At 53.0% G+C, this 10,923-nt stretch overlaps 1 protein-coding gene across 1 annotated transcript; it reads left to right on the forward strand.

Moving 5' to 3' along the window:
- The first annotated feature begins 789 nt into the window (after positions 1–789).
- Positions 790–8,536, forward strand: SERPINE1 (serpin family E member 1). The gene is made up of 9 exons (XM_003998526.6): positions 790–947; positions 1,737–2,008; positions 2,616–2,849; positions 3,357–3,551; positions 4,336–4,534; positions 5,538–5,638; positions 5,758–5,844; positions 6,403–6,486; positions 6,799–8,536. Exons 2-9 carry the CDS (start codon positions 1,738–1,740, stop codon positions 6,834–6,836), a joined length of 1,209 nt encoding a protein of 402 aa, XP_003998575.2. The 5' UTR covers positions 790–947; position 1,737; the 3' UTR covers positions 6,837–8,536.
- The last annotated feature ends 2,387 nt before the right edge of the window (positions 8,537–10,923 follow it).

The raw sequence follows: 10,923 nt of genomic DNA on the forward strand, positions 1-10,923 counted from the left end.
CTCCTACTTCCTTGCCAAGTCTTTACCCTGTCAACCCCTGGTTTCTTTCAGCCTCCATCACCATCACCCCATCCAGCACACCCAAACCCCCTCCAGACACGGCTGTTGGCACAAAAGAGGGCCTCGAGGGCATCTTAAGAGTCTGGACACGTGGGAGAGTCAGCTGTGTATCATCGACCAGCGGGCGGGCGCGCACCTGGCAGGGAAGAGGGAAAAACGGAAGGGAGTCCTCCGCATGCTCATGTCCTAGATAGTCAAAACCCAGACAATCACATGGCACGCTCCGTGCCCTCTGGCCACTGGAATGAGGCCAAGAGGAGGGAGGGGTGTTCTCCCCAGGCTGGCCAGCACGTACAGACTGGACAGCACTGGCAGACAAAAGTTCACGGCTTCTTTGGTAACTACGCGGTGACCCGTTTCTCCAAAAGGAGGAAACGTAAACTGTTTTTCCCCAGCTGTGTATCGGGGAAGGTAATCCCAAACACGGGGTAGTTTGGGGCCGCCTGGCACTGCCAGGGGTCGAGCTGGAAGATCATCCAAAAAGAGGGGGACACAGGCAGAGGGTAGCAAGTCCAGGGAGGCCCTCGGGCCAAGGCGACCGGGGTTTGCCCAATTGTTCCTGACCCCTCTGACACACGTACACACAGAACAGCACGCGCACACGCCTCTGCAAGTTGGGCAGAGGGAGGTGCCGAGGGGGCCTGGCCAGCTGTTCAGAGGGACTTGCAGAGCGAGAAAGTGGGTGGGGCTGAACCATGAGTTCATCTATTTCCTGCCCACATCTGGTATAAAGGGAGGCGGCAGCCTCTGGAGGAACACAGCTGCGTCTGGCTGCGGGGCCAAGAGCACTGTCGGGAGAGCCACACGCCCTCTCCAGCTGCAGAATCACCACGATTCAGCAACAGCAGGACAGACCACCAATCACGAGGGGCCTTTGAGAACTTCAGGTAAGAGAAAAAAAACTCCATCTCCTCCTGAGGTTAAAGCGAAGAACACCCCTCCCATAAAATGTTCTCTGTCCACGATCCTCACTTTTCCTCTTTTTCCCCCTGGAGAACTGCAGACCTGAGTTGACGGAAGGTGGCCAGGCCACACCGTCAACCCCACCACACAGAAACAGGGGCTTCGACTCTCCGTCCCTCTCCATCAGGACGCCCAGCCCACTTCTGGAAAGGGGCTTTTCACGCCGGCTCGCTCGATAAAATTCACGGTTGAGAAAGCTTTAGGAGAGAATTAAGAGCATTATGCAAATCAAAGGCGTTATTACAATTTAGTCTTTTGGCCTCCTGAAGGGAAGGGAGATACGCTACAGGGTGCTGCCAGGGGTTCCCCAAAGTCCCACTGGTGGAAATGCACTTAAGGCTCCCTGGGGCTGATCATGATCTCACGGTTCGTGGGTTCTGGCCCCACGTCGGGCTCTGTGCTGACAGCTCGGAGCCTGGAGCCTGCTTCGGATTCTGTGTCTCCCTCTCTCTCTCTGCCCCTCCCCAGCACGGGCTCTGTGTCTCTCTTTCTCAAAAATAAATAAACTTTAAAAAAATTAAAAAAAAAAAAGACTCCCTGGGGCTGAGACGAGGGGAAAGGCTCAGAATCGGAGCCCATCAGGGTTTCTTAAGGACTCCTGTCCTCGTGTTTAGGTATCACCTGCCAGTGGTGAACCCGAGGAGCCTGGCCTGTGATTGGGGTGCCGCTTTCCAGAACTCTCCTCTCACCAGATCCTTTTCCGCTTGCTCTAGGATGCGGATGTCTCCAGTCTTCGCCTGCCTAGCCCTGGGCCTGGCCCTCGTCTTTGGTGAAGGGTCGGCCTCCTACCACCGCCAGACTCAGGCGGCCCGACTGACCACAGACTTTGGAGTGAAGGTGTTTCAGCAGGTGGCATGGGCCTCCAAGGACCGCAACATGGTTTTCTCACCTTACGGGGTGGCCTCGGTCCTGGCCATGTTGCAGCTGACGACAGGGGGAGAGACTCGGCAGCAGATCCAAGCAGCCATGCAGTTCCAGATTGATGGTGAGAGACAGGGCAGAGCAGGGGGCGGGCACTCACACTGTCTTCACGGGACAGGGGTGTAAGCAACCAGAAGCAGAAGGCGGGCGGACGCCAGCTGAGCCGAGCCAGCTCCTATGCGGCCATGTCACGGGGCATCTTTACTGGGCTCTGGGTCAGTCACAAGGGGCACAGGCCAGGGGATGTGGTGTAAAACAGGTGTGCCTCACCACTTACTACCTTAACACCTCTGGACCTCAGCTTCCACATCTGCAAAATGGGGACGATAAAACTATCTACCACATAGAGCTGCCGTGAGGATTAAATAGGATTATACATGTGAATGCTTAGCACAGCTAGTCTTACGGTAAGAAAAAACTTAGGGTTCGTCAAAAGCAGAGAAAAGTATTCTAACCCAAAAAGGGGTTAGGGCCTGAGATTTTTGAGGAGAAGAGAGAGATGCCGAAGAGATTAAGGTCTGGAAGGGAATCTCCCTCCAGAGACCCCTGGGGGAACAGAAGAGCCCCATCCACATGCGCAACGTTGGGCCTCTCCTGGGGGAAGTTGGCCCGGCTGGGGGCCCTCGGCTCAACATAAGCTAATGTGTCCTCTCGGCCCTGCCTCGGCACAGAGAAGGGCATGGCCCCTGCCCTCCGCCAGCTGTACAAGGAGCTCATGGGGCCGTGGAACAAGGATGAGATCAGCACGGCCGATGCCATCTTCGTCCAGCGGGATCTGAAGCTGGTCAAGGGCTTCATGCCTCACTTCTTCAGGCTCTTCCGGACCACGGTCAAGCAAGTGGACTTCTCAGAGGTGGACAGAGCCAGGTTCATCGTCAACGACTGGGTGAAGACACACACGAAAGGTGAGCGGGCAGGGAGCGGAGGCCAGTCCCAAGGGCCTGCAGAGGAAGGGGACCTAGAAACAAGTCCCCAGAATCCCAACCTCTCCCCATCAGCATGCTGTTCTCTGTAGACAGGGCAGGTGCTGTAAGAATCAGAGCGTCTTAGTTTTCAAAGTAGGCCCTCTCACGAACCGACTCTAAGGGCCTCCCTAACGTGCCGTGAGATGTCATGACAACAGCAATAACCACAAGAAACACACACAGCTCCTCCACACTGCTGCTGGGGGAGCAAAGTAAGGCAAGACTTAAGTGTCCGGGTCTGATCCTGGGCAGGATCCCAGCGCCAGAGCATGCGATGAGCGGGAAGCTTTCCTGAGACTCTTAGGAAGATGAACAGGTTGAACACAGCTAGACTGGCTCACTTACACCCCCGTCTGCCTCCTGACCGGATCCCCTCAAAGGACTGAAGGGAACAATCTAAAAGGGTCAAAACATATTTAGCCTCCTGCTCACCTGGCTTTCCCGTAGGCATGATTGGCGACTTACTGGGCGAAGGGGCCGTGAACCAGCTGACGCGCCTGATGCTGGTGAATGCCCTCTACTTCAATGGCCAGTGGAAGACGCCCTTCCCAGAGTCAGGCACCCACCACCGCCTCTTCCACAAATCTGATGGCAGCACCGTTTCTGTGCCCATGATGGCTCAGACCAATAAGTTCAACTACAGTGAGTACAAAACCCTTTCCCCAAGTCCCACAGCTACCGCATCTCTTCCCCGGGGTGCTCCCCTCTCAGGGAGGAGAACCCCTCGAATATAGCTCATCTTTGACAAAGAATCCCCAGGTAGGAGCTACTGGGATAACTGGAGCAGCAGAAAGTAGCTTTATATCACGCAAGATGAGAGTGCAGGGTGCCTGGGTGGCTCAGTCAGTTAAGTATCCAACTTTGGCTCAGGTCATGATCTCCCAGTTGGCGAGTTCGAGCTCTGCATCACGCTCTTTGCTGTCAGCTCGGAGCCTGGAGTCTGCTTCGGATTCTGTTTCCTCTCTCTCCCCCTCCCCCGCTTGAGCTCTGTCTCTCTCTGTCTCTCAAAATTAAATAAAAACACCAAAAAAAAAAAAAAAAGTCCAGAAAGTCCCTCCAGCCCCAAATATGACCACATGACCCACGTGTTTCTAGGTGATCACCAGGGGCTCACAGATCCTGCTGGGGGAAGGCCTATGTGGAAGTTGAGATGAAGGAGACGCTGGGATAAATCAGTGGCTGGGTGTGGGGGAGAGGGGGGTAAAGGCAAAGAAGGCCAAAAGGAGACAGTATCAGAAGATGCTGAATTGGCAGAAGAGGAGGGAAATGGGGATAAAAAACACTGACTAGGGAGCCTCAAAAGCCAGGGTGGAGAGGTGGCTTCCAGAAAGAATGGATGAGACAGAACTAGCTGAAAAGCCAGTGCCGGGTCAGAAGCAACGAGAGCTGAAGCCATTTTCAGTGCGCCATCTTGGTGTCTTCACAGCTGAGTTTTCCACCCCCGACGGCCATTACTATGACATCCTGGAATTGCCCTACCACGGGGACACTCTCAGCATGTTCATTGCTGCTCCCTATGAAAAAGAGGTGCCTCTCTCTGCCCTCACCAACATCCTGGATGCCCAGCTCATCAGCCAGTGGAAAGGGAATATGACCAGACAGCTCCGCCTCCTGGTTCTGCCCAAGTAAGTCACCCCTTGCTCGCACCACACTTGCCAATGCTCTAATCCTCTCTATCTACCCCTCCCCTCCCCCAAGGCTCCCTGAAGGGACCACCCCCATGTTTCCCAAGTATGACATTTGCAGGGCAGGGACATGTGTGGGAAGCTGATGGGAAACACTCTGGCCTGGGTTTGATTAAGATTCCTCTCCTCATCTCTGCTCCTGTTTCTGCTGGAGGGCAGAGGGCAGCGGGGAATTTTCCTAGACCTTGCCCCCACACTCCCCACCCTCAGAATATCCAGCAAAAGCCAACCAAAAGAAGAGCCAGAAAAATGAGGGGGAGGGGAGGGGGATGGATCAGCCTTTGAGATGACCCTCTCCCACCCCCATCTGCTCAAATCAACATCCAAACAAGAGACAAAAGGAGACAAAGCAGCCAGAACTACAGCTTCTAGCTGGCTTCCAACAAAGCAGATTAAAAAAATCCTTCTGCAGGAGTACAGAGGGTGGAGAAGGCTGAGACTGGGTAATTCCAGAATTGCAAGGAAGCCTCCCACCACACCTACCCCGAAGTTCCAGCTGTTATAATGCCATGCTTGGGGAAAGAGGAAGGTTCAGTTGTTTAGGGTGCCCTTGTGTTCTCTACCCCCACCCACCCCCACGTGTAGAAAACGAGAACCGAGGTGACTCGGGCCCTGATGGGAAGCAGAGGTGCCCCAAAACCTCTCTGCTGGAGTCCTCTTCAGAATTCGCTCCCAGAAACACAATCTACAGACCAGATTTTTGTTCAAATATCTTGCAGGAGGATGTGCCCTTTGCCAGCGCCCCCCTCAAGATTCCAGGGGGTGAGGGTAGGGGTTGTTCATTTACATTACACCTGACGCACAGATGTGAAAAAACCAAGCCTCCCTCCTCCGCTTTCACACCTATCCCCATCCCGTCAGCTGAGGGGGATACGTGGACAGGGCCTGGCAGAGGCAACAAGGGGCGGCCTGAGCTCGAGCTATTTCCCCCTCCTGTTTACAGGTTCTCCCTGGAAAGTGAAGTCAACCTCCGGAGACCCCTGGAGAACTTGGGGATGACTGACATGTTTAAGCCAAACCAGGCGGACTTCTCGAGTCTCTCAGGTAAGAGATTTTCCTTCCACCTCCTCCTTATGCTGGTGGACTGGGGGGCCCCCCGAGAGGACAAAGGAGTGTATCTCTGAGAACCCCAGCTGATCCACACTCGGATCCGCTTGTTTCAGATGAAGAGGCACTGTACGTGTCACAGGCGCTGCAAAAAGTCAAGATCGAGGTGAATGAGAGCGGCACGGTGGCGTCCTCCTCCACAGGTGAGTCAGGCTCAGGTGAGGCCTGGTGAGCGTCCCCCCAGGACTTCCAAGGAGGGGCCCACGTCTGGGAGGAACCCCACGGCCCTGCTTCACCAGCCTCTCCTCGAAGAGGGGCACCCCCCACACCAGGTGCTCAGGGCATCACCCTTATCCCCCCAGAGTTTCTTAGCCTGCTGTAGGCCCACTTTTCCTGGGATCCCGGTCCCCCACCCAATGGCTCCTGAGGCCCCGTGAAGGTGAAAAGGCCCCTCAAAGGAAGCCTTGGCTTTGTGCTCATGGTGGCCAGTCGGCTTAAGGAACTTGCTTATCAACATTCTAAAAAGGGTTACACAAATAGCTGTTGGTGAGTAGCTGGTAAATCTCTCTGAAATGCCTGGAGGCAGCCAGTCCTCAGAGAACTTCCCTAAACTGTTAAAAGTTTGTGATGGGAAGAACAACTAAGCCTCCTAGTCGCCCTCCAATGCTGCCATCAGAAGGCTGGTGTCAATGGATCACTTATGATCAATCCAGGCACCAGTGCCCAGTCCCTCTGTTCTAACATTGTTTCCTCTCTCTCAGCCATTATTGTATCAGCCCGAATGGCCCCCGAGGAGATCATCATGGACAGACCCTTCCTCTTCGTGGTTCGGCACAACCCCACAGGTGAGCCGGGGCGGGGAGGCTCCACTGCCCCCTGCCCCCGCGTCTCTTCGCCTCAGACACCAGTCCAGACAGGTGTAGACGCTCCCTCCTGCCCCAGTCCATAACTCTGCCCCTCCTCCTCCCTTCAGGGATGACGCTCTGTCACAAATTGAGCACCGTGCCAGGACCCCAGCCCTAGCTTAGTCACTCCAAAAGCTGGGACTCCAGACAGCTCACTCGCGTTCTCACATCTCAGCTCATCCATAAACATGGGGCTGGGCGAGCCATGCCATTTCTCCCCGTTCTCATCTCCTACGATTCTTCCATTCTCAGGAACAGTCCTCTTCATGGGCCAAGTGATGGAACCCTGACCACGAGGGTGAAGCAGTCCTCATCTGTGACAGAACTGGAGATGTAGCCAAGAAGAAAGAACTCCAAAGGAAGAAAACTTTTATTTTAATTAATTTTTCTGGAGAAAGAGAAGGCCTTTGCCTTCAAAAAAAAAAAAAATGGTAAATCTTTCAAATCTGCCTCTTAGACCTCAGCCTCTCCCAGGAATGGAGAAGAGGACCTTTCAGGAAAACTCCCTCGTGGAGCCCCCCGGGGAGACCGCCAACGCTCAGCTGAGTCTCCAAAGCAGACTGTAAAACATGCACAGGCACACGCACAGCTGCTTCTGCCCATCGCTCTGCCCATCCGGGTCTTCAGACCTGGACCCCACCGAGACCCTGGCAGGATGGCACCAGAAGGCTTTACGGGGGCTTTTGTGCGCTTGGTAGACACTATTTGCGTTCCAGTCACGTTGCTGTCACTCTTGCACTGTCTGCCACTGCTGAGGAGGCTGGCGGCGGGCCAAAGAAGGCCAGTGGAAGAGACACCCTTTCATCTCAAGGCCTGTGCTCCCTGGCTCGGCGGTCCTGCACACGGACAGAGCACCTGCCCGCCTCCCTGCGGAGACCCCCTCCGACCTGGCCGGCTCCCTCCCAGAAACAGTGTGCATGTATTATTTTGGAGTGTAGGTGACTTGTTTACTCATAGAAGCAGGTTTCTGCTTCCCACAAACTTTATTTTGCAGGAATGGGGGGGGGTGGGGGGGTGGGGAGAGTGGGATGTGTGCCTGGCTCTCGGCCCTCATCTGGTGGGGAGGGTGGGATGCCGGGGTGTGCCTAGTATTTATCACAGCCTTGTCCACATGTGCTTGTTAAAGAGAAAGAGGACTCTCAAGAGAAACGTATAATCTGAACTAGCTAGTAGTGTTCCTCGGTGGTCTTGGTCATTGCATCTCAGGAGTCTGGCCACTTGACTGGCCACCCTGCTGGGTGGCCAGCATGGTGGGGCCCACACTGCCACCTTGTGGCTGCCCGAGCCTTCTTTTCCTCGCCCTTCTCCACTCGAGGGCTGAGACACCCCCCCGCAAGATGATCTAACTTCAGCCCACTTTAGGGACCAAAAGGATGTGGCGGGTAAGAGAGATCGGAGTGAGGACAGAGTGGTTTCAAAATTTTCCAATATATTTAGGAACACGAGAGCAAGGGGCTGCACGACCTAGAAGGACAGAACTTTCCCCAATTACAGGGTGATTCATAGCCGCATTGGTGACTCACTTCAACGTGTCATTTCCGGCTGCTGTGTGTGAGCAGTGGACACGTGAGAGAGGGAGAGGGAGAGAGAGAGAGACTGAGAAAGAGGAGGGAGAGGAGAGAGAATGAGAGAGACCATGAGCCTGGACTCAACTACCCCAGCTAGGTAATCTTTCTGAAAACCAACGAGCTAGGGGGCATGACATCAAGACCGATTCATCGAAGAATTGCACATAGATGTCGAACGAATGAATGTGAGCCAGTAGGACCCTAATCATCCCACCGTGCTCCTCAGTGAAAAATCTTTGTTCTTTGTGTGTCTGTTTGTTTGTTTCTCATCATGCACTGGAGAGTGACAGCCGCACACAGTACCCGTAAGGATACCCCAATGCGGGGTCCAACATTCTTGAAACTGTTGAATTACATGCTTTTTCACTTTTGATATATAAACAAGTAAAATATTTTTTAAAAATAATAAATAATTAAAAATAGTCCGAAAGAGTCCCTGCCTTTATTTCCAACATTTTGCACAGTGCCAAGTCAAAAGCTCATCAGTGCACAGCCCTTCTCCAGTAAAGGGGAGCTTTACGAAACACACACCCACAAGCCCAAGGCACGAAGACCTGCCACAGGGAAGTCCACAGGGTGGACCACCGGGGCTGCACAAGACCCAAGGGACATGGTGTGCAGGGCATAATTCCACACCCCCCACACTGGGTGCCACCGTCAAAAGGGAAAGAGGGGTCCCCCGAACACCTGTCACCTCATACCTTCCCTGACAGGCCTGCTCATGCCCACTGCCCCTGGGAGTTCCCATCTCTGTTCATGCCATCTCCTTCCCCGCCAAATGCCCCACCCTGCACCTGCCCCACTCCCCACTTCTCAAAACCCAGAGTCTGTTTCCTTCGCCTGGCACTCCCCATGGGTTGGGTAATAAGAACATCTTCAAATGGCACAAAAACAGCCAAAAGTGATCATTCTGCCTGGTTAGAATCTTACCCGTTCTCAAGCTTAAATAAGCCCACTACCATGGATAAAGATAGATTTCAGGCCTTGAACTAAAGGAACCTTCACGTTACAACTTTCTCTAAATTGTGTTAGACTTCCTTGGAGCAGTTTTAGATCATGACATAAATTCAGGAGGGGCATCTGTTTACTGCTCGCCCTCACTCACTCGACCTGTGCGAAAGGCCTTCCCACTGCCCCCGCCATTCCTGTGTCCCTCTCGAGGGACAGTCAGGGACCTTCTTGGAAGCCTCCAACATGGTGCACTAATGTGTTCCAGGTGGGTGCCGATGTCTGGCATCTTCTCTTTATGGATTCATCTCTTTGGATTCATCTTTTTTCAGGCCTTCTCTTCCCTCATGAGGGTCTATATAGTAAGAGGGGTCCTAAAGCCCAATCCAACCTGGAAGGAAAGTCTTCCTCTCTCCTTAGAAAGCCAAAGGATTAACTTTACTGGAATTAAAATTTTAAACTTAATGGAAAGAAGGAAGGAAGGAAGGAAGGAAGGAAGGAAGGAAGGAAGGAAGGAAGGAAGGAAGGAAATGGGAACCAGAGCAAGACCCAGAAGAAAGGAGTAGAACGCATAGCCCACTAAAGCCCACTCTCAGCTTTAGAGAGATGCTCTCAATCTCAATGAGTGCTTCCTCTTCCCTTTCCAAATCTCTGGCAACCCCTGTAGGACCAAGATATGGTCACAGAACTAGAGAAAAGGGGCCATAGAGGCGACTTTGGCCTGCTTCTAGCTGGCTCAGACCAGGGCTACCCAAACTAGACACGGCCTAATCCAGTTCACGAGATCACTGAGATTTGTAGCCAAAACTTCAGCTGGTACTAAAGTATTCCTCTTCCGGCAAGAATACTCCCTTCCGCTCACACCGGTCTCCCTTTCAGCTTGTAGTAGGTAGCTGGGGTCATGAAGGCAACGGTCCAAGAATTCAGGGATACAGGGACTCAGACAGATCTTGTGTCCTCCTTACACCCAGTTCCAGGTACTGGGCTAGTTGTTGAGGATTTTACCTATCTGTAACAGATTTGCTTAGAAACCACAAGAGCCTCAAAAACCATAACAAGTTAGCCTGATTTGACAGTGGGCAGTTCAGAAACCATCCATACATGCTGAGAGGTCTCAGAAGAAAAGGGTTCATCAGAAGGCCTCACCCCCGCAGAGAGAGTTTGCTCCAGGAAGTGCCCCATTTAGCGGTGCCCTCTGCTTTTCTTGGATATTTTGAGCACAGAGATGACGATGTAGCCTCACAGTGGAAAGCCTGCCTGGTCCTGCTTGGCTCCGCCCGGGCCCCCTCCTTACCCTTCCAAATTTCTCTTCCTCTATTTCTTTAGAAATGAAAAACCAACCAGATCTGCTTCCAGCCATCATTACATTTCTCATAAGCCTCACGCAGTGGGATTATTTATCTGCCCACGTGTGGGCAAAGGGTATGACTCATTCTGTAAATCCCTCAATGGTAAAAAAATATTCCATCAGAATGAAACTTGTCAAGGAGACACCATCTGTTTTCCAAGCCGCTTTCCTTGAGGTGGTTCCTCAAGTAAATTTTGGGGTGAGAGTAGCAAAACTACTTAGGCTGTGGCATTTGTGAACACGGGTCTCACGTGCCAGTCACCAGAGGGTCCTGCGCTCACACCTCTGCCTTGCAGCCAGCACACCGGCGTCCTACCACCACATGGCCTTTTATCCCTTAGCCACCAGGTGTCGCTTTGACTCCAGTGGAAAGCTCTTCTTGAAGCAAAGCAGCTGTGGCTTCTCCCAAAATCTTCCTGAGGTTGAACCCCATTCAATCAAACAAGTATTTATTTAAAAGCTTAACTTGATAGGGGTGCTGTGAAGCACGTTTTGCAAAGTGTAAGTGGTCTT

The sequence above is a fragment of the Felis catus genome, chromosome E3 (genome assembly GCF_018350175.1).
Source record: "Felis catus isolate Fca126 chromosome E3, F.catus_Fca126_mat1.0, whole genome shotgun sequence".
NCBI classification, from domain to species: domain Eukaryota; kingdom Metazoa; phylum Chordata; class Mammalia; order Carnivora; family Felidae; genus Felis; species Felis catus.

What these genes read in the sequence shown, in the direction of transcription:
- SERPINE1 (XM_003998526.6), top strand. Translation starts at nt 1,738, where the DNA reads ATGCGGATGTCTCCAGTCTTCGCCTGCCTAGCCCTGGGCCTGGCCCTC. An exon ending in CGCCTCCTGGTTCTGCCCAA is followed by an intron (nt 4,535 to 5,537) that starts GTAAGTCACCCC and finishes TCCTGTTTACAG; the next exon opens with GTTCTCCCTGGAAAGTGAAG. An exon ending in GGTGGCGTCCTCCTCCACAG is followed by an intron (nt 5,845 to 6,402) that starts GTGAGTCAGGCT and finishes CCTCTCTCTCAG; the next exon opens with CCATTATTGTATCAGCCCGA.